At 45.4% G+C, this 22774-nt stretch overlaps 1 protein-coding gene across 7 annotated transcripts in view; it reads right to left on the bottom strand.

The window, feature by feature from the left end:
- The window catches only part of LOC105469899 (EPH receptor B1), a 448737-nt gene that overhangs the window by 89112 nt on the left and 336851 nt on the right, over positions 1-22774 (bottom strand). For all 7 annotated transcript variants that reach the window (XM_011721495.3, XM_071090949.1, XM_071090948.1 and 4 more), the window contains 2 exons: positions 9351-9475; positions 1464-1626 (listed from right to left, as the gene is read on the bottom strand). In XM_011721495.3, the coding sequence (XP_011719797.1) occupies positions 1464-1626; positions 9351-9475 (288 nt within the window). The remainder of the gene's footprint in view (positions 1-1463; positions 1627-9350; positions 9476-22774) is intronic.

The following is a 22774-nucleotide window of genomic DNA, read 5'->3' as shown; positions in this document are numbered from 1 at the left end:
TTTAATTCTGTGTACCTCCTGATGCCAGAGTGCCTATAAATCTAGACAGTAAGTGAGGTGCAAAGTGGGGGACAGAGTCCTTAAGGAAAAAGAAGACAGTCTGTGTTCTTTTCATACCAGTAGCCTCATTAACCTGAATTAACTGGCTTACCTCTCTACCCCATCTCACCATCCTCAAAATATAAGAGAAAGTTCACCTCAAATAAACTTAAAATAGGTTGCAAACTCCAATCCTACAGAGGCCAGATGGTTCATATCAAAGCATCCAGGTTAGAAATATTGGGAAGTGGTGGGTAACATATGGAGACAGCTGCCTCTCAACTTTAAGGCAAGGTCCTCACTCCAGAGTGCCCATGAGCATTTGCTTTTCTTACAATTTTTTCACAGAACATCAACATCCTGATTTGTATAAGAAACCACCTGATTTTAAATGTTTCCAATGAATTTCAAAATTGTTAAAAAATACAATGTGCATCAAGATAAAATCTCAAGCCCTATCAAACACCCAGACTAAGAGCATTGGCCTAAAATAAAATGCTCTATAAGGACAGACGGTTTTATGGATAATTTAATTAATGAAGGAAAAAATTGAAAGCTTTCAATTTGGGGAGTCAGGAATAGACTGACATTTGGAAAACTATCAGGAAACAGCTCATAAGTGAATAATAAATACAGATAATATAGGTAGGTAGGCAGATACACAAATGAGTACATAAACTATGGTAAATGGCTAGCTAAGAGAGAGAGTGGTGGGCACAGTCGGATGGATACACTTGAGCACAATGCTGAGGCTACTGGGAAATCAGATTTTTCAGAACTATTGAGGGGGGTGGTCTCAGAGGACCGGGGCAGATAGTGATAATAGGGAACTAATAAAACCCAAAGGTAGAAGTATATTTATGGTGATAGACTTTCTGGCCTTGAGGACACCTTGGCTGTTCTCTCTGGAGACATCTGAGCAGGATGTACTGGGGGTCACATATGAAGTTGCTTCAAATTTCTGAGATCCCAGGTGCCTGAGACTGCCACATCCCACATTTTGTCTCTCCATTTCCTCCCTGAAGACCTCGGCTCATGAAACTGGGCCATTAGCTCAGCTTTCAGACCATAAGCACGGAGGAGTGAAGTGGGCGTGAGGGTGAAACAGCAGAGGCATCTGGCCCTGGATACAGAGGCAAGAGGGCACACTGGCTCCATGAGACAGGAATGAGTCTCATTGCTGAAATGCAAGCTCACACATGGCAAGAGACCCTTCAAAGGCAAATCCAATCAGATGTTGGGAGAGAAATGAGCCAGACTTCAGGAAAATCTACATGGCCCTACTGGGAGGCAAACCATTTGAAGGGAATTCCCCTGGAATCCAGTTGGAGATTGGCATTTTGGCTAGTGCAGCATCTTTGGGGCTACTTTTTCTCCCACACTGCCTGCCCTGTGATTTTGCCACTGCCCTCCCCGACCCTTACCATCCGTCAGAGTTTGGAAGCACATCTTGCCACTGAACTTGCCGTAGCCAGCAACAGTGCGGGCGCGCACCTGTACCACATATACCATGCCAGGCCGCAGCCCATCAATCCTTGCTGTGTTGGTCTGACTCCTGGCCATGGAGGAGTTGAACTCATTGTGTTCCTAAAAGAAAGCAAGGGAAAGGGTCACCATCTCATTCCTGAAGGCTACACCCCCAGCCCATTCCACCCTGGAGTACGCAGGCCCCATTAGTTCTTGGTCCTGCAGATCTGCTAGAAGTTGTCATCAGCTCCAGGCCATTCCTCTGGATGGGGACAAGAAGTCTGATCTGGGCCAAGGGAATGCAGGGATTCAGGGTCAGGTCTGGACTATGAGGTGGCCACATTCTGAAGAAAGAGGCCCAGGGAAATGGCTGAGTGCTCAGGGACTGGCAAGGAAGCTTATAGTCATTCTCTAGTCCTCCTCCCCCACAGTTCAGAGGTGAAATAACATAGCACATCCAGCTTTGCAAAATCCCCTCAAGTCTCTGACCTCAGCAGAAGCAAACTAGGCAACATCCATCTGCCCCCTGCTGCCTCTCTTTGTCTTGCTTCTGCTGAGTTGTCCTGTTTTCTCCCCTGACTCAGGATCTCCCTAGACACTCCCCAAAGTGGCTGTTCTACATCACTTCCCTTCAGTTCCTTCAAGTGCTCAGGCAAAAGGCTTTGTGCCCACTCTGCTGAAGAGGTAGAGGCCACTCTGTACTGCCCTCCACACCTACTTCTGCCCTTACCTTGCCCTGTGTCTGGGTGTGCATCCCCCAGCTACTTCCTGCCAGCATTCAGAGCGGGCGTGTACCTTGTTCCTGGAAAGCGGCCCCTGTGTCCTCATCCCCCCACCTACTCAGGATCAGGTCCATTCTTCTGTCTGTCACTCTCTCCAGCACTTTCTGTGCTGACCACTATAGTCCCTGTCATCTGCACACTTGGGTCCTCTGATGTGCAGAGAGTTCTTCTGTTTTCCAGAAGCATGACTCGCCCATCATGAGTGTCCTTAAAGGTGGCTTTTTCTCCTTGCCGCTTATCTTACTAAACACGTGATTTGTGCCTGGACTTTTGCAGCCTCTTGTCTTTCCTGATGTTCCCCATCCACCCCACCCAATGCCACGCTTCTTTTCTTAAAAACTATCATCATGCAAAGGCAAAACTCTTAAATATAAATTCACAGGTCCTTCATGCTGAAGTCAATTCCAATCGCTCACATTCCCCTAAATCCGGGGACCACATCTTGGCCAGCAGGCATTTGCTTAGGCTGTTTTCTTTGTCTAAAATGTCTCTCTCCAGGGCTCCTCTACTCCATCCAGATTGCTTAAGCCTATGTATCCCAAGGCCTCCTCTCTTGGAAGGTTTCTCTCACCAGTCTGGGCTGTGGACTCTACACCACTGTCATTACGAATCACACCTCACCCCAGCACCTTCTTATATACCAGCCTGGCCTCTAATCATTTTCACATGAGCATATCTTTTGTTTGCAAAGATTCTGGGTTATCTGCAAGTATGCACGAACAGAAGCTTGAAGCCCGGGCCTGTCTTTGTCTGTACCATGAATCCCAGAGAAAAATGGGGATCTAGTGAAAATGAAGAGTTTGGATCACTAGGAGGGAGTGATCCAAGTCCTTGTGTCTTCTGTGCAGATCTGGGGTACTGAGATGAGTTCTAGGCACAGTGGTTCAAGAAGCATGCTTTACAAATTGTAAATTGCATTCTCAGTAAAATGACAGAAGAAAGAGAGTTGAGCTAGGATATAGTACAGTGATAAGAAATTCCCATTGTTTAAAATATATAAAAGCCTACTTTGCAAAATCAAAGATGACCTGATGTGTATTTACTCACTCATTCCTTCATTTGGCCAGCCAGTTACGTTTATGACACACTACTATGTCTGGGTGCTATACATGGGCTGCAGGTACAAAGGCATGGTCCCTTTCCTCTGGGGATGTAACATCTGTGGGTAGACTGATAAATAAACAGAAGGCGACAGCAGTGTTGACTGAGAGAGTTGGCAGAGAGCAGTTCAGGGGAATGTGGGGGCACAGCAGGGGACCATCCAGCCCAGACTTCAGAGGAGATGCAGAGTGACTCAGGGAAAGGGTGACCTGAGTTGAGTCACAAAAGATGAAATAAATTAGCCACATGGATGGATGTGGAGAGTGAGAACAGAATTAAATATACAGAAGCAAGGCCTGGAGGAGTTCAGGAGACTGCAAGTAATTGGCATATCTGAAGTGTGGGTGGCATAGAAATGCCCATAAATGATTCAGAAGCAATTGTGAGGGACCACAGGTCCCAGGTCAGCTCAAACACACAGTTGAAAGTTACAAAGAGGCCCAATCTCACTCTAATGAAGGGGATGTCTACTGGGCCCTGGGAGAGACTGCCTGCAGAGGAGCTGCCCACCCACTATTTGATCTATTTAAACACAAGGGGATCCTCCCCACCACCGATCAGGGATTCAGAAGAAAGGCTGTCCACTATAAAAGGGATGTCATCCAGAACTTTGATCATTTCTATTTTGACACAGTGCAGATCTGAGATCTGAAACTATGAAAATCACCAAGTCACCTTGCAAATAAGAATAAAATTCCATTGCTACAAAATCCAAGCAGCTGCCTGAATTCTCTGGTTTTACTAGAATCTGCTGAAATCAGGCGCTGGTTGATAAATGTGAAGCAGTGACTGGATAGCTGTTATTGAAAAACTATTTTAATACATCATTGGTATTTGGATTGTGAGGACCAAACATTACTCCATAATCACTTTATAGTCCAAACATTCTTGAAGAAGTTCAGTGATTAAAATGAATATTAGCTCTTGTTCCCCACAAAATCATTAATCAATTTCAGGCAAATCAGTAACAGCCACAAGTTACTTTTTTTTTTTCTATTGGTTGCTTATGACTGATTATAAGTTATGTCGGAGACAAAGGATGCAGGATGGAGAAGACAGCTATTGAGGGCAGAGACCATGTTTCCCTCATTTCTTCCTCTCCACCCCAACATGCAGCGCAGTGCTCATACCACCTGGGTGCTCAACAACTCAATGTTAAATGAATAAATAAACAGTACACTTCGGTCCAGTTATTTGAACCAATTGATTGAGCACAAGATATTGCCAAGGTCTGAAAGAGTCTCTATGAGAAAATGATCCTAAAATTTGAAAGGTAGGAATTCCCAAGGCCTAAACCAGCCAGTCCTAACCTATACAGTTATTATGAAGAGCGAGTAACCATAAACACTTAATCATTAAGACAGCTGAGAGCAGATGTAGATGCTCCTCCCATGGTTTGCCTACAAGCGCTGACACCAGGAGTGAAAAGTGCTACACGACAGTAAACAAGAGAGAATGATGAATGGAAATGTATTAAAATGGGGAAGGAGATGAACATGGGAAAGGCTCGGGGAATGTCATCAGCTCGATGGCATCTGAGCTCTCTATTAATGAGCTGGTGGAGGAAGCAAAAGCCTCATCAATTCTACTCATAGAGTGAAACTGAAAGGGGTCCTAAGTGCAAACCAAGGGTTATGTGGAGCAGAAGACCCATGGAAGGTTTTCAGGGGTTACAAAACTGCCCTCATGAACCAGCTACCTGTTTTGATAAAGTTCCACTGGCACCCAGCCACGCCCATCGATTTGCATATTGCCTATGGCTACTTTCCTGCTACAAAGGCAGAGTCCACTATAGCAGTTGGGGCAAAAACCATATGGCCCAGAAGCCTAAATTAATTACTTTCTGGTTCTTTACAGGAAAAGCTTGCTGACTCCTGGTTTAGATGAAGGGGCTGGGCCTTCCTTGTGGGGAGAGGAGATGGCACAAGATGAAGAAATAATGGGGTTTGCTTCTTTGGACCAAATCCAAGACACCCACTGCACTGAATTCTGTGTTTACATCTTCTAAAGACCAGGATTCCAAGGCCACACGGAGCAGATAGGCAGATCATTCTGTTCGCAAGTATTTGGATTTATTATTAAGATACAATCTCTTATTTTGGGAGCCACATTAATTTTGAGATCCTCAGCATCAGGGGTGCTTGCATCCATGCTCCTATCAAGCTCAGAAGTTTCCACCACTGAAGTATAATAAAAATGTGTAAAGTTCTGTTTCTGTGACTCCCTAGCTATGACCTGTGTTGTTATGGGTAAGTCATTTAACGTTTCCATGACATAGCTCCATCATCTATAAATTGGCTATATGTGTTTTCAAGTATACACTTTTTTTTTTCCTTTAAGGTTCAGAGCTAATAAATCTGTGTATATCTGGCACAGAATAGATACTCAGCATACGATGAATTATCATCATTGCTTCAAAAGGCCCTCATGGGCTAACATCTTTTTCTTTGGTTATCCTAGGAATAGTCAAAGCAATGTAACGGACTTTGTAGCTACGCACTCCATAAATGAAGGAGCATTCCACAGTAATATACTGAACGGTAACCAATGTTTGGGCAAATAACCTTCTGTGTTCCCAAGGAAAGCATTCTCTCCTCTGGAGTGGGGACAATAATATGCTTCACTGAGGTGTGGAAGCTGCTGCAGGCACTGGGCTGCTGTGTATGTGTGTCTGTTAATAATTAGTACAAATTACTAAGGAGCAGGGAGATAGCCTGAATGGGAGAATAAGCTGCTTTTATAGTATAAGAAGTTGAGGTTAATTACAGTTTTCAAGGGAAAGCTGTAAGGGGAAAGGCAGTGGAGGAGCTTGGGCTGGTTTGGGAGGAAGGAGCCAAGGCACACAGGCATGAGCCTCGTGGCTTCAGTGCTCAGCCTGTCATTAAGCCTTTGACCCCTACCCTGGCTGCCCACTGACATGACTGCTCTGGGCACAGCAGATAAGAATGGTCTCTAATACATTCTCCCCTCTTCCCAGCACCACCAACTGCTGCAGGGCAAAGGACCCAGGCTCGCTTCCCAGCTGTGGGACTCTGGACAAGGCTTTTGTTTTATTAACTTCTTTGTTTTCCTTTTAAAAACTTCTTTACCCATAGCAATGATACTAACATTGACCACATTGGCATGTGAAGAAGAAAGTAGATAATGTTTATAAAATCCCTGGCACACAATAGGTGCACACTGGGGAGAAATTATTACTATTTTTTCTGAGATGAGGTGTTATTTCAATAGAGCTACAAGCTTATGTGTGTGGGAAGGGGGACTGGGTGGGCCCTTGTTAGGTCAACTCTGATGACAAAATGAGACCATGTGGTCAGTTAGTCCAAACACATTGTTCCAAAACATGTTAAAAAGTCAACATTTACTTCATTAACTGACAAAAAATATCTAGCAAGTAAGAGCCCTAAATCCAAAATGGATTAGATATAGCAGATGCTTATGAATTCAGCTGGTTTAAATTATTTCCAATTCACTGAAGTATCTGAATCAACTCTTTATAAAACCCAATATTCTCTAAGTAGAATAGAATGCCGCTTAATCCTCCACCTTGCTTGCAAGTTCGGCCCTAATGGCTGAAGGGCATACCTCCTTACAGACTAGATTGGTGATCCATCTAGACCTCCGCTTTCAGGGAGGTAAACTGCTACCATTCTATAAATGTGAAAACTGTGACCTAGAGTGGTTAAGTCATTGGACCGCAGCTCCACGGCTGGTTAGCTGCACAGGGCACTGGAAATGAGGGCTTCTGCTTCCAGTGCAGTCATGTCCCACTATTCAGCACGGCTTCCCTGTTGCAGGGCTGCAGGTCTCTGTTTCTGATCCTCTGCTTATTTCCACTGACCCACCGCAAGACCTCACCAAGGCTCAGGACTTTCTTATCTACATATTGACAACTCCCAGATGATCATCTTCACCCAGTCCCCTCCCTTGAACTCCAGATGTGCACCTCTTGCTGCCTACCCCACATCTCTGCTTGGCCATTTTACAAGCATTTTAGACACTGAGCTGAACTTGTGTTCCTGTCCTCACATCAAATATGCTCTACCCACAGTGATCCCCTACTCAGTCAGTGCCGGTTACATTGTTCTAGTGGTTCAGGCCAAAACTTTCCCATGCCAGAAATCCAACTTGCTGAAAATCCTGTTGGCTCTGCCTTTAGCTGACATATCTAGAAATCAACTACATTTCAACAGCCCTCTGCTTTTACCCTGATTCAAGTCACCATCATCCTTGCTAATAATGGTAGATCTACCAGGCCCTGTTCTTAGTGGAACGGTTTAAATGATCTGTCCAAAATGTAAGTCAGATCTTGTCCCTCCTCTGCTCCTCAACCCGCTGTAGCTCCATATCTTACTCAGTGGAAAAGCTCCAGCGTTTTTTGTTTGTTTGTTTGTTTTGTTTTGTTTGTTTGTTTTTTGACAGAGTCTTGCTCTGTCACCCACGCTGGAGTGCAGTGGTGTGATCTAGGCTCACTGCAACCTCCACCTCCTGGGTTCAAGTCATTCTCCAGCCTCAGCCTCCCGAGTAGCTGGGATTACAGGTGCCTGCCACCACTCCTGGCGAATTTTTTGTATTTTTAGTAGAGATAGGGTTTCACTATGTTGGTCAGGCTGGTCTTGGACTCCTGAGCTCAAGTGATCTGCCTGCCTCAGCCTCCCAAAGTACTGGGATTGCAGGTGTGAGCCACTGTACCTGACCTAGTCTTTAAGGCCCAACATGATGACCTCCTCTGGTAACCTCTCTCATCTGTCTATTACTTCCCCATTTGCTTGCATCACTCCAGCCATGCTGGTTTCCTTCCTGCTCATTGAATCACCAGTCATGATCCTGCCTCAGGACCTTTGCATAGGCTGTTGCCCTTTCCTCCTCCAGATAACTGCTTCACAACAGTCTTACTTTCTTCACGTTTACTCAGATCTTACCTTCTCCAAGAGGCCTATCTCTACCCCTCTATTTAATTCTTCAACCAGCTCTTCCCCAAGCCAGACCCTCCTGATCCCATTTACCCTGCTCCTTTTTAAAAATTTTTTTTCCTCTATGCTGCTCATTTTCTAACACACTACATGATTTTCTTATTTGTTATGTTCACTGTTTATTGTCTGTTTCCCTCTGTTAGAAAGTAAGTTCCTCAAGCGCAGGAATCTTTGTCTGCTTGATCACTAATATATCCTAGAATAGTACCTGTCAAATAGTTGACAATACTTATTGAACAAATAAGTGAATGAATAGTGTGTTTTTACAAATAATGTGTTGGGTTAAAACAGAAGGCACTATACTTTCCTAAGATTTTTGCAAAGGCTGCAATTCGCCCTGGTTAAGAGAGAGGCCAGGGACCAGTTCCACCAGGCACCATTTCCCTTTTCTTGGCAGCACATACCCCACTGTCATCCCCAGGAGCAGCTGCTAAAGGGTAGTCAAAGAAAATAATATGTAAATTTCTATTTCTGTTAATTTTTATCTCATCCTTTTGAATAGGCTTTTGAAAAAAAAAATTTTACATGTTTTTTATCCTCCACAAATATATTAGTGCAGTAGTACGTGCATATAATTTATAAATAAGCTTATTTTGGAGGTACACAAACACTTTGGAAAACACTGATCGACCAAACCACATACTCCTCTGAAGGTCTGGGGACACCTGGCAGTTTTGTGGCATCTGCATCAGTATATCAAACACATGACTGGAAGAATGGGACTGGTCCTTCCCAGCCAGTGAACTATCCAGATTGCAGGATGGTGGACTGGAAGTTTCTCTCCTTAGTTGGCACAGAAAGTGCCTGGGCTTTGAACAAGACTTTTGCCAGGGCAGACCTGGAGAACTCTCCCAGGGACCTTCTGGCCTCTGTTACCAGAATCCTCCCTCCCTCAGCAGCCTATCTCCTTTGTGCCTTCAGCTAGCAACCATTCATGGAACAGTGGCTAGCCCTGGGTCTTGCAAGCTTGTAGGAAGAGCTGGCTCACCTTCTCATAGTACCGGATCTCATAGTCCAGGATGATGCCATTGGGCTGCTCCGGCTGTGGCCATGACAAGGTGATGCTCCTCATAGTGGCACTGACTTGGTGCATGATGGGAACGGTGGAGGGGGCTGTGGAGAGAGGAAGAAACAGGGCAGCTGAACAGACGCTCAATTATAGGGGAAGGGCCATCTTCCAGAGGTAAGCAGGGAGAAAAATGGCATTCAGTTTGAACTCTGCCCCTTCTTTATCAGCTGAACTGGATCTGCAGAACTTCTTGTGGGTTTTGCAGAATCAATGGAGTTTGGATAACAGAGGAGAGAGAAGGTAGCATTTAGGAGAGGAAAGCATGTGTGCACGGGAACTGGAATGGACATAGGACTTTCAGAGGCAGCAAAGCTTGACCAAAACAAGAGACAGTTGGAGGAATCAAAGGAAAAGACAGGAGGAAAGGAGGAACACTGTAATGTTTTTGAGAAGAAGGTGTCGAAGGAACCTCAGTCTTGCATTTGTGGGCTGAGCTATTGCAGAGATGAGAATCTGGGGCAAGAGATGATAATGAGAGAGTAGAACCAGTTGGTACAGAATTACTGTACAACAGAAAGGAACATTCTAGCAAACATCTCTTCCTAATACTTCAAGTTAGATTTTATTATACTTTAAAAGGAAGAGAGGAGGTATCTCTCAAAAAGACATGAACACAGACCAACAACAGAGGTATAGTCAGTTTTCCAAATGAGGGCATTTCCAGTAAGGAATTCACAAGTATAAATGAAGAAATGATAAACAAATCAAACCTTTGGAAACAAGATAATTCCAAATCTGTAAAGTTGATTCAGAAATCTCTGTTTGGAAATAATATTACTTATTTCCCAATTCAACATTTTTTCATGTGGTGTAAGTAAAATGAAAACAGTCTGGAAATAATAAATGAGGGCTGTCTTTCTAGGGGAAGAGGCAGGTAATGGATGAGGCTTCAATCTGTGCTCTGCTCAGGGGCTGCTCCATTTAGTCCTGGCACTTTTGCAGTGATGAAGGTCTTTTCCTTACTCGAACTCCACTTTACAAAGGTTTCTCTGGGGACCACAGCTGAATGACATTTACTATCCTCAATTCAAGTTAACAGATTGCCCTCAAAGACCTGGAATTACACAGCACAGCTACGGGGTCACAAGGGGGCTGCTGCTTTCTCCACTACTCATTGGACCCTCAATGAGTCCCTACTATGTGCAGCCCCTGGAGGAGAGGAGGCAGAGCACTTGTTCCGAAGATGCTTCTAGTCCAGGAAAGCCATAGAGTAGTAAGTGTGATAAGGGCTCAGAGTCAGAGTGTCCTCTGGGACCTTGAAGGCAGGTATGCCTGGTTCCCATTAGAGACCTTGTGGTGTCTGTGAAATGCACCTCTCAGAGTTCCTAATCCTTGAAGAGTAATTAACTAACGGCCCCAGTTCCTGCACTCTGCAGTCCATCACCATATTCACACAGAGGCCCTGACTCCCACAGGCTGCACCCAGCCAATGACTGGGAGCAGCAGGGATGCCATGGCAGACCCATTCCTGCGACATATGGGACTACTCTGATGGGCCATTTCCACTCAAAGACTCCAGAGTGGCCTTTCCAGCACTACCTTATAACCCACACAGCAGGCTATAGCGCTTCCTACCCTACCCAATCCTCCTTCCTTCCCTCTCTCCTTTACAGAGATCAGACCTTTCTTATGATCTGATGGCTCTCCCAGCCTCCTCCAGCTCGCATCTCATTTCTCCGGTAAATCTTTCATACATCTAATCCCATCTTTGTGTCTGCTTCATGGAGGGTCTGAATTAATGTAGTTTTGATTCCCCCTTCAACGTCCTTGTCGGGAATTTGCTGCCAAGCTCCTGCTGTGCCCCCAGAGAGGGAGACTTCTTGCCTCCAGGAGCTGCTGTTCTATACTTGGGTAAGTCTCACCAATTTACATATCTTCCTATCTTTATTTGAAAGTTATCTTCTTCCCACTGGTTTCCATTCTGCCAACTGAAGTAAGAAAGGATGTTCCCCCTCCCACAAAATGTCTTGTCAAATATCTAAGGAAACTAGTTAGATCTTCCTTGAGTTATTCCTGCTGAAAAAAAAAAATAGTCAAATATTTTTCCCATGACCATTACATGCCACCCAAGATGGCTCTTTTCCAGATGAGACCATGTTCCCTAAATTCTCTTTAGGCATGAGGCTCGGAGGTGAACCCAATTCTCTTTCCACTCTTTGAGCAGCAAAGATTAGAATAAAACTAATATCTACCATGACCTGTGTATTATATATCTATTAATATGACCATTAGCCTTTGGATGAAAAACATGTCCCTGCTGTTCAGTCCTGAAATGGCAGTCATATATACCTTTAGGTTTCTCCATGGTATGCTCCTCATCTTTTGTCTGTAGAGTTGGCTTTTGGCTTTGACTATGAGAATGTACATGTATCTCAACCTTTATGGTGTTAAATTTGGCCTATTTGTTTAGTAAGTGGAAATAATTTCTTATCGTGATTGGGCCATCAAGTGTATTTTCTCTTGCCTCCAACTTAGTAATATCTATAACCCAGGTTAATTAATTAATTAAACATATTTATTGAGTATCTGCCATGTACCAGTCACTTTTTAGGTTCTAGAGGCACCACAGTGAACAAATAAAATTTCTTGCCCTCATAGAGCTTACTTTCTAGTGGGGGGATTCAGCAGAGACTAGAGGTAATAAATGAATCATAAGCTATGTTAAAATATATTAAGTACAATAAAAAAAATGGAGCGGGGAAAGGGACGCAGGATGCCAGAGGTGGGAGGTGTGTGGTCAGGGAAGGCCGCCTGAGAAGCAGATACAGGAGCACAGGGTTGAAGGAGGGGAGGGAGGGAGCCAAGAGGATATTTGGAGCAGCCAGGACAAAAGGGCTGATCTAGGGGCATCAGAGAGTCAGTGGGACCCAGAAGAGAGGAATCCGTGGGGGCAGGACCCTGAGGGACACTAGAAGGAGTTTGGCTTCTACCCTGAGCAAGCTAGGGAGCCACAGGAGGACTGTCAACAAGGCATAGTGATGTAACCTGACTTATATGATACTGTCATCACTCTCTGCTGTGTTCCAAATAGAATGCAGGGGCCATGTAAAAGCAGGAAGCTGATCACAGCACTGCTGTAGTAATATACCTGGGAAACAATGGCTGCTGAGACCTGGCCTGAGCAGTGCAGTGGGCAGATTCTGAATCTATTTAGAATATTTCCAGGAATTTGGGATGTGGAAGAAAGAGAAGAGTCAAGTGACTACAAGGGTTTTGGCCTAAACATCTGGAGAAATGGGGCTGCCATCAACTGAGATCAGGGAGACATTTCTAGAAGCAGTTTGAGAGGAGAGACCAGGTGCTCCACTTCAGACCTATTAGATTTGAGATGTCCAAGGTGTCCCAGAGCAGAGGCTGAGTACCAGATAGGTGCATAAGGTCCATGCTGGAGACCAATTGGGAGTCACCAATCTTTCACAGATATTGAAATCAGTGGAACTTACAGAGATCACCAAGAGAATCGATAGATAGAAAAAATTCAAGATTCAGAAGATGAGGAGAAAACACTAAAGAGGCCTGAGAAGGAAAGACCAATGAAGCAGAAGGAAAACCAGGAGAGTGTGATCGCCTAGAAACCAAGTGGAAATAAGGTGCTCCCAGGAGGAGAGAATACATTAAATGCTACTGCTAAGTCAGGTAAAATGAAACTAAGAACTGAGCCCTGGACTTATCAACAAGGCTTGATGGTTAAATACGTGAATGGCCTGTGATCATCTTTCCCAACACCTTGCAATCACAGGACAGAGTCATGGGGGAGGATAAAGACAGTTCAGGGAAGGCGAGGCAGTTTTCTGGAATCAATCCAGATCATTTGAGGATCCCAATGGGTCCACAAAGACAGAGTGAACAAATAGCTCCTGAGAGCTCTTTCCTTCCACTGCACGCCATGACTCTCAGGCTGCCCTTGCAGACCTCTGTGGAGGCACAATCTACATGTTGTGAATCACATCAGTTTCATAGAGGATTTCAGAGTCCCTCTGTCTTGAGAGCTGAAACATCATGTATTTAAAAACGGAAAGATCAATGCTAGCAGCCTGAGGATTTTGCTGGGCTTGGTTCTTCTCCTTGTCTCTACTGTCTGGAAAGCCATCATTAAAAACGCAAGATATTTGCCAACCACTGTGCCAGTCCTGTTCTAAGCACTGGGGACAGAAGAACAAGTAAGAAAGTCACAGCCCTGCACTTCGGGTCCTTGGAGTCTAGTTGGGGTCAGATGGTAAAGAGGCAATCACAGGACAGACTGATCCAGAGGCAATTGACTGCAAAATCCATGGAGAGAAATGCTCCTGTCGCTACACATGGTACGAACCCCCTAGCAGTCAGCAGCACATGGGTCTGGGAGGAGCTGCCAAAGGGTGATGGCCATCCCTGCCTGCATTTCTCACATTCATGGCAATGACTTAAGCGTTGCAGGCATTGTGGAAGACTGTGTGTTCTCGCACAGGTCATTCTAAATTGTTTACATTTTATTGCGATGGGATTTAGCACATGGGAGAAAGCAAAAAAGCATTTCTTATCCTGCCTGAAAATCAGGGGCAGCTTATGTTCAGTGCTCTGCCATCAAAAATCACCTGCAGTGATAAATTTGGTTTTTCCCTCTCCAAAGGCAAATGCCACCTCTTGATCTGTTGCTTTATGTGCTATGAAAGTTTCAGACAAAACAGAAAATAAGAAGAATGAACTCTGGTATTCACTCAAACACCAACTTCTTCTAGCAAAACTGAAGCTAAAGATTAAAGAGGATGAGAAGATTAATTCAAAGAAGCATCCCCTTTTGCCCCCAAATACAACGGTTTTCACAGTAAGTCCTGGCTAGCTGTCTTTTCTCCGTACTCCTCAGATGAAGGGATAGTTTGATTGAACACCTGAAAGAGTCTCTTTTTGGCAAACACACACAAAGCTTTTGAATAAATTAAACATTCTACTGAGAGAAAGAAATGAAAATAAAGAGTTCACAAGATTATTCAAATTTAGCAAAGAAACAAATATGGACCCTTCTTCAGAAAAGGTAAGGAGAAAGAATTAGTTTAGGGTTACTTGGAAAGAAGTTGATGAAGGTCCAAGAAAGATGTGTTAGGTATAAAGAGGTGGTGCCCAATAAATCCAAATGGAATCAAAGGTGCCCTGCACCCTTTCTTAGCAAAGGAAGAGGCTGACCCAAAAGAGAACAGGGACCCAAAGAGGAGAGCAAAGAGCAAAGAAGAGTGTCATCAGACTACAAGGTAAAATCAACTAGGGTTCAAACAGAATCAGAACCAGAGTGTTGAAGAAGAGAGTTATAGCCAATAATAAACGGCCTTGTAAATGTGTCAGAAGCAGAAAGACTTAAAACATCACTGGTCAAGGGGCTCCGGAATGGAGAAAAAAGCAAAGGCAGGCTGAGTGAGTGAATCCTTTGTCTCTGTTTTTGCCACCAAAAACTCTGGGGAAAACTTACTCCCAAATTGCTTTTAAAGCAGACAGATCCAAGATAGTATATCACACACAGCAGAGGAAGAGCACAGACTGTTCTTGCCTGAACTGACAGAGGAGATGTGAATAAATTGCAGGGACAGGATGGCCCTCGCTGCAAGTTGTGAAAGAGCTCACAGATGACGTGGAACAAATATTGGCCCAAACTGGCCACTGATCACTGGCCACTGCCAGTAGTATCGAAGATGGGGCCTGGCAGACCACCAGACAGCCCTCCATTTGTACGAAGGGCCCCAAAGGGAACTGTGGAGTCCCAGGAGACTCAGGCTGGGTCTGAGACGGTGGCATGACTCTGTCTCAAAAGTTAATAACCCAGACTCTGGACCCTAGAGTTCTGATGTGCAGGAGTTTTACTGTCATATCACAGGTTCACCTGGGTCATGCATTTTATGTTTATGACATTCCTTGACACTTTAATTTAGTTACTGACTCAGTTATGTTCAAAGGTTTCTTCTTACTCATTTTGCTTTCCTTATTTGATAGGAGCATCCTCCTCCAACAATTAAGTGTCTCAGATTCCAAAAATACGAGATTTACTTGATGCTTTTTTCTAGGACAATTACTAAGTTTTAATGCATTACAATGCTTATTAAAAATACTTCACAACCTTTTAGTTGATTTTTGTGCCGAAACAATTCTGTCAACAGTTTTAACCATAATCAGTTTTGGGACCTAACAAAGGATATAACAGTTCACTGTGTTAAAATTAATGCACATACACTCAGACTTCAGTTGATCTATTGGAGTAAAATGTTTAAAGAGGTTATAAAATTATGAAACTCAGATTTCAGTGTTCAGCAAATCTAAACTAAAAGGGAAAACAGTGTTGTGAGTGTGGGTGGAAACTGTGACAGGGACAGCCTTGCTTGAGGCCATCTCTCACCAGCTCTAGGAAGGTGCAGGTCACAGCTGAGCTGCCTCTGCCTTAGCTCGGGCAAATGCTCTAGCAACTCTTCTAGGAGGCAAATGCTGTTTCCAGTGACAGGTACTTTCACATCTAAAATTCCCAAGGAGACCCATACAAAGAGGAGGCCATCTGCCTCCCCCGCACAATAAATCATGGATGGGCAGGGTAGAGCAGTTTTCCTTGGCCCTTCCATACAGTGTGTGTGTTTGGGGGGTGTCCTCCCAGTGACCCCCCAGAGTGATGCTGCTGCCCCAACCTGCACAGTGTGCACCTAAGGCTTGGTAACCACTTTTACCCTCATTGGGCATTGCTTTGTCTGGCAGAAATGCTCCTCAGTCGAGGAATATGTGGGTTGAAGAATAATCCTTCTATAAACATTCATACACAAGTTTCTGTGTGGACATATGTTTATATTTCTCTGGGGAATCAACCTAGGATTGGAACTGCTGGATCATATGGTAACACTAACCTCTTCTATTCTCTCTAGAACAGCATTTCCCAGCCAAATCATCCTTGGACTAACTACCTGTGATCTATAGCACAGACCATAGCTGTGAAGAAAACGGGTAAGGTAAGGAATAGTAGGGAGCCTAGGGCCCAGCCCAGAGCAGCAGGAATTAGCAGAAATAAAGAAGGGCTATTGTCAGGGCCCTCCAGGTGTTGCAGAGAGATGTGTGTGCCTATTCTGGCTCTGCCATTTGCTTATTATGTGATCTTGGGAGAAGGTTAACCCAAGGCCTTGTCTTCTTTGGGCCTCAAGTTCTTCAACTGTGAAATAGGAATATTAATTCTTGTGTTATTAATTTCCCAAATGTTCTGAAGATGTTCTCTGTGTGGTCTCTTGCTCCTTTCAACCAGATCCCACCTGCCAGGCTGGGGACTTGGCAACCACCCCAAACTCTCCTTCTGGCTCCACTGCTGTTCACATAGGCAAATCAATCACTGGGCATCATTCCCCAAGGTAAACGTAAAAAGTGGGATCCAGTGACAGCCTCAGGTATTTATCTGATAAATATCTTTGAGGGGATATATACACGTCGACTAAGCCATGGTGGATGTGATAGATACAAATGGGCTTGGAGAAAGGGAAAGCTAGCAAAGAGCTGGGTTCCCCAGAGGCTGGAGTGATAAACGCTCCAGAAGAGAGCTGGTTTCCCCTGAACATTCTGAGATAACCTGAAGCAACCTAGAAAGTAAGTGATAGGGTGTCTTGTCCCTAAGGAGAAGAAGACCTAGTGACTCTGGAGAGTGGACAAGCATAGCCTACCCATCTAATGGTACGGCTCAGGCCCAGGAGCCCCCGACGCTCCCATGGCCCTGCCACTGCCTCTCTACAGGTCTCGTCACCTGTATCTCATTGTGCCTCATGTACTTACTGTCCTAACTCTCTTGTCCACCTCTAACTCATTCACTTCAAACTACTCTGTAGCCATATTAATCTTTCTAAACTCAGTTTTTCCTTTGTTACTCCAATGCTCAAAACCTTCAATGGATCCCCACTGGAAAAAGCCCTAATTCCCTCTTAAACATTTAGCAATGTGACAGCCACTCACCATTCCAGACTCTTCCCCACGGTTCCCTCTCAGGAACTTATCACTCTTATCTAACTGCTCTATTCATAATATCCAAAAAGAGCTCATCTTTTGGAGTCTCTTCCAAGAAGGCCATTCCCTGTGGGCACCTCTTTTCATGACCCTGCCGGCCTTTGAAGGCACAGAGGGAGCCACACACTGCCCCACACTGCTTATCCTTGCCTGGTCACGCCTACCAGAGTGCCCTTTCCTGCCTCCCAACCCAAAGCCCCTTGGGGTGTGATCTCCACGCTGGGACACAGTGCACTGTGATCTACCTTCCGAGGTGCTCACCTGTGCTCTCCATCACTGCAATAAAGTCTTTAGGGAAGGACCATGTTTTCAGCCTCTTCACAGTGTGCTAGCACATAATAAATGTTCAACAAAAATTTACTTATTGCAATGATTGCGGGCTTTTCTCTAAAGACCTCAGAGGTGAAAGGAGTCAGAAAATCCCTTTGTTGTAACGAACATGAACATTGGCCTTTGAAGGAGCATGAGGTGGAAAAGGGAGCCAGGGTTGTGATTTGGCGGCCCGCACCTCACAAAGATCATAGAAGATGGTAGTCACAAGGGATAAGAGACAGAAGTTCTCTGTGGTGTAGATGAAGAAACCTAGCAGGTTGGGTCCATCCCCATCTCACTGGGATTGTTTAATTGTAATGTGACCCTAACATTGGCGGTTTTCTATTTTTTAAAGCTGTGAAATCCTTTCTCCAAACAAAGTTCTCCCTGAAGCATAAAATGTGAAACAGAACAATTCAGAGCTGCTCTGGGTGAATCAGAGCTGCTAGGGCCTTGAAGTCAGTCCATTTTCTATCTCCCCAACCCAGACTCTGTAAGGTTTATAGAGAGACCCAAACAATGCTGAGCAGTCTCCAGATGTCCCCTCGAGGGAATTCTGTGAGATCCTAGAAGCTATGAGTGACGGGGTTGGGAATGAAGGATTGGGCTGGCTGGCCATCTTTTTTTTTTTTTTTAAATATACGAAACACATCCCATATCCAAAAACCAAAGTTCGTATTTAAATATCAGCTAAAGACTTCCGGCCCTCTAGTACTCATGACCAAAGAAGAACAATTTGCAATACAGATGAACTGTGTTTGCTCTGACATTTCTATTCTAGGAGGTAACTTTGCTGAAAAGGTCCTGCTTAGATAACTGGTTCTCCCACTGCAGAGAAAACTCATTCCATTGCACAAATATGCTTGAATTTTACGTTAGAAGACCTGACTCATTAAATATTTTTGGTGCAGTAACACTTCTGGTCAAAGTAGATTAAACAAATAAGCAATTAACTCGGAGACTGGGTATAAATACAAAAGCAGAATTAATTCTTCTTCTCATTGTTTTCCTCTATTGTGGACATTGGTTTCTTGTTTGCTTTTACTCTGGGCTTTGCCTTGAGATGTCTCTGACATTCGCTTCCTATCTTCCTCCCTACCCCGGGAGTCACCTGGGGAAAGAGGACTTCCTTAGGTGTGTACCCTGCTCCGTGCTGTTCTAGAATTCTGGCTGAATTTGAGATGTGAATGGGATAATAAATGAGGGCTTCAGGCCTGGCCTTCAGTCTCACACCCCCAAGGCAGGGAGCCACAGGCTCCTCTTTCACTGGTCCATCCACTGAGGGTTTTTCGGTTCCATGACAAAGGGGAATGGGGGAGTGACAGGTGGGGGTTAAGGGTTGGTGGCTGATCTGGGAATGTGGGTTTATAGCAGCGGCCCTCATTTATGATATTGCTTTTGATGTGTACGTGTTTGGGGGCGGGGTGCCGTTCTTTATTGGGATCATACATCTGACTCTGTAAGTTCTCAAAATGTAGTCCCAGATCAGCCTCATCTGGGAACTGGTAAGATAGGCAGACTCCAGAGCAACATCCTAGACTCAGTGAATCAGAAACTCTGGGTGTGGGCCCAGCAATCTGTGTTTTAACAAGTCTTTCACAGGAGTCTGACACATGCTCAAGTTTGAGAACTGCTTGTCTAGAAACCTAGAAATCAGAATGTTAAACTTTGACGGGGCATCTGAGACCATTCAGTTTTGGTCAGCTCTTACAATTTATAGATTAGAGCAATGAAGATGAGAGAGGGGAAAATGACATCCCCAAGTCCGCAGAAGGTTAGTGCAGAGCCAGAAACAGCAGGGACTCCTTTCCCTGAGACCAGTGTAGGGCTCCCTCCTCACAACTCATGCACTCTGCATTTCCAGAGCCTTGAGGAGGCCAGGCATAGGGGTGGGGGACATTGAGTTACACCAGCATCACTAATGGATGGGCACTGCCTTCTGGGACCCCTTGTGCCCTCAGGGAGATCAGGGGTCCCCACCCATGGTGGAAGTGTGCAGAGCCCTGTGCCTGGAGGAGGAGGCAGGCTGCAGTGTGTTCCTGGTGGTGCCTCTGCCTCCTGGGTCGCTGCAACCTGGCATTTTCCCACAGCTCCTCCTCCCTGCTGTGGGAATCAAAAGGTGCCTTAGAAGGTGCTATTTATGTGAAAACTATAGCAAACCTGCACTCTGTGACCCTGCAACTGTGGGAGGCTGTGGAGGTGTGTGTGGAGCAGGATACTCTTCAGGCAGGCATCTAAGCACTGTTGACAGCTGCTGAGGACACAACCATCGGTACTCACATGTCAGCTGGGGCATGTCACAGGGCTCTGCCTCCCCTCAGGTCTGCCAGCCTTTCCCAGGTGTGGGGCAAGAGCAGAGCACTGGCAGCTTTGGTCTGTTTAATGATTGGTCATGAACGGCAGTCCACTCCAAACACTACCAGTGGAGAGGCCACAGGAGATACCCCATCACAGGTTGTGTGCCCCTGTTACATCTGGCTCTCACCCTCACACATTCAGCTGAATCCCCAATGCAGCTGGAGGACCTACCACTACCACCCTAAGGCTGACATCACTGCCACCAACGCTGGGCAGGGGAGCTGCACCTGCAGTCACTGTGACCATCCTCCTCCAGGCCTGGAGGTCTGAGTCTTCTGGCTTGAAGGTCCAGAGCCCCTCCTCCTCAGAGCAGCCCACCAGGCTCCACAGGCCAGCTTCCATCCTGCCATGCCCACTCTAGCCCCTTTCTGGACATCACCAACCCCATGGAGTTCTGGGTCTCTTCTCCTTGATTCTGACTTTCCTTTGACGACTGAGCACACCCCTACCCTGGGCCCTCCATTTACAAATCAGGAAACTCCCTTGTACCCACCACCTTCCCTCAGAGCCTTCACTCCACGTCTGCATTAAGGAAGAGCAGCTGTCCCTCGAGGACACCTTTGCCTTGCAGCCCTCTCAACTGGTGACAGTTTATGATTTTGCATCCAGCACACCGCAGGGTCAGGAAGTGGGGTTTGTCATCCTTGCTCCTGTCTGTCTGTTTCACACCATCAATCGCCATCTCCTGCACCCTTCGCAAAAATGCCATTTGGCTAGACCACCACTCTCCAGGTCTTGGGACCACCATATACTCCCTCCCACCATCACACCCCCATTCCTTGGAGGCATGAGCTTCTGTCTTTGTCTTCCTCTCTGCCCTGAGTCTTGCCCTCCTGTGTGTGACTTCAATGTTCACTTAAACAATATAATCTCAGTTCCCTGGCCTCTGCAGCTCTTCCATGCCTGCCAATTCCCATGGCACACTTAGACTCTGCTTTGCCTAAAGTCACTCAATTTGCAAAATCACAAGTCTAAATATTCTGCTTCCTCACCACCTCAGATGAGCCCACTGCAACTCTTTTTGGCCTCATCTGGCCTCTTGGCATTTACTTCCACCAAATGCATCAGCCTTCTCCTTTATTCATATCCATTATTATCCATCTTAGGCTCCATCTTTGCAATAACATAATCCACAATACTCCCCAAACCCTTAGGCATACGTTGCCTTTATCTTTTCAGAGCATATGACTGTCAAAGCTCAACCAGAGATATATTTGTGATGTTTCCAGTAGGGCCTGCTGTCCAGGAGCCATATACTGCTGAGAAAGCCATACAAGAGGAAAAAGAGGTGGCTTTCTAAACATGTGATCACCAACTTCAAATGAGCTCTCAGTACTTTCCAGAAATATTGAATTTACCTGAATAGCTCCATTTCCCATTCTCTTCAATAGCACTGCCAAGCTTTTTCCATTCTCCTCAAACCTTCAACCCCAATGCTTTCCCCTTCACTCTCAGCAACCAATCTTATTTCCCACCTTCCAGAGAAAATAGAAGCCTGAATATCCAACTGCATAAGTAATATCCTGATTTCAGTACTCAAACTCTCCACAAATTATGCATGTGCAGAACCAAAATCTGTTTTCTGTTGATGCAGTCCCTGAATACTTCTGGGAGACACTGGGGATGTCTCCTCTGCACTCCCAAACTATACTCTTATTCTCCTGCTTTGCTTTCTTTGTTCTCCATGTCAGCTGCCTGTGAGACCCCTCAAGGAACATTGCTTATTAAGCCAGATGGCCAGGCACCCCCCTCCCCCAAGGACCTGCGGTCCTGTGGGAACGTGGTTTTCAGTGCTTCCTCGGGCAGTGCCAGGCTCAGTGCCCCTCTGAGAGCCCTCCCTCCATGGTTACTGATGGCACCTCATCACATAGTCTCAAGACTGCCTCTCTGTGCCTCAAACTTCATAGCATCCCTCACGCAAAGCCACTTTTCTTGCTCTTCCAGTCTTCTATCCCAGGCACTCACTCCCATCCAGGCCATCAGATGAGGAAACAGATGGTAGCAGGACCTCACTCTTCTTCTAGGGACCCAGTCCCCTGCGCACCCACCTCCTAGCAAGCTTCCCTCCCTACACGCAAGCCTCTTCCTGCAAACAAAATCCAGCCCACTGGTTTAGGAGGCAGCACCAGAGTGTGACATGGTATAAGGTCAGCCAGGACACCTTATAGCAGACGACACATTGCTGAGGGGCAGGGTCTACTGGGAGGAGAAAGACATGGCCTTTTCCCTTGGGAGCCCTCAGTCTGCCAGGAGAAATAGAGCCTAAGCACATAAACAACTAATGCACATCCAAGAAATCACCATACTGTCCCTTTAACAAGTACAATTCAGAGAAGGGCAACATACATCACATTGGGAGTTTGTACAGGGCAGATGCACTCCTAGGGGGCATGACTGGGCTCTTGTTCCCCCAAGCTCTTCTAAATGGTGAAAGCATTTGCTCTACTGTCAAAAAAGAAAAAAAAAAGAAAGAAAGAAAGAAACACACACACTTTAAAATCCTAGGGCTCAATTCTACAGCTAAGGCTTTCCTGCAGTTTGGCTGTCAGAAGGAAACTGATCCCGAGGCCTGAGGGATTGGCAAAGAGTCTCCCTTGCACTGAAAAATAATTGTGGTCCAGCGTTGCCTTTATTTACCCAGAACATTCAATGTGCCTTTTTCCTCCATCTTTCACATCCGCTCAGAGAAG

This window comes from Macaca nemestrina, chromosome 2 (assembly GCF_043159975.1).
Source record: "Macaca nemestrina isolate mMacNem1 chromosome 2, mMacNem.hap1, whole genome shotgun sequence".
NCBI classification, from domain to species: domain Eukaryota; kingdom Metazoa; phylum Chordata; class Mammalia; order Primates; family Cercopithecidae; genus Macaca; species Macaca nemestrina.
This window is presented reverse-complemented; position numbering and strand designations above follow the sequence as displayed.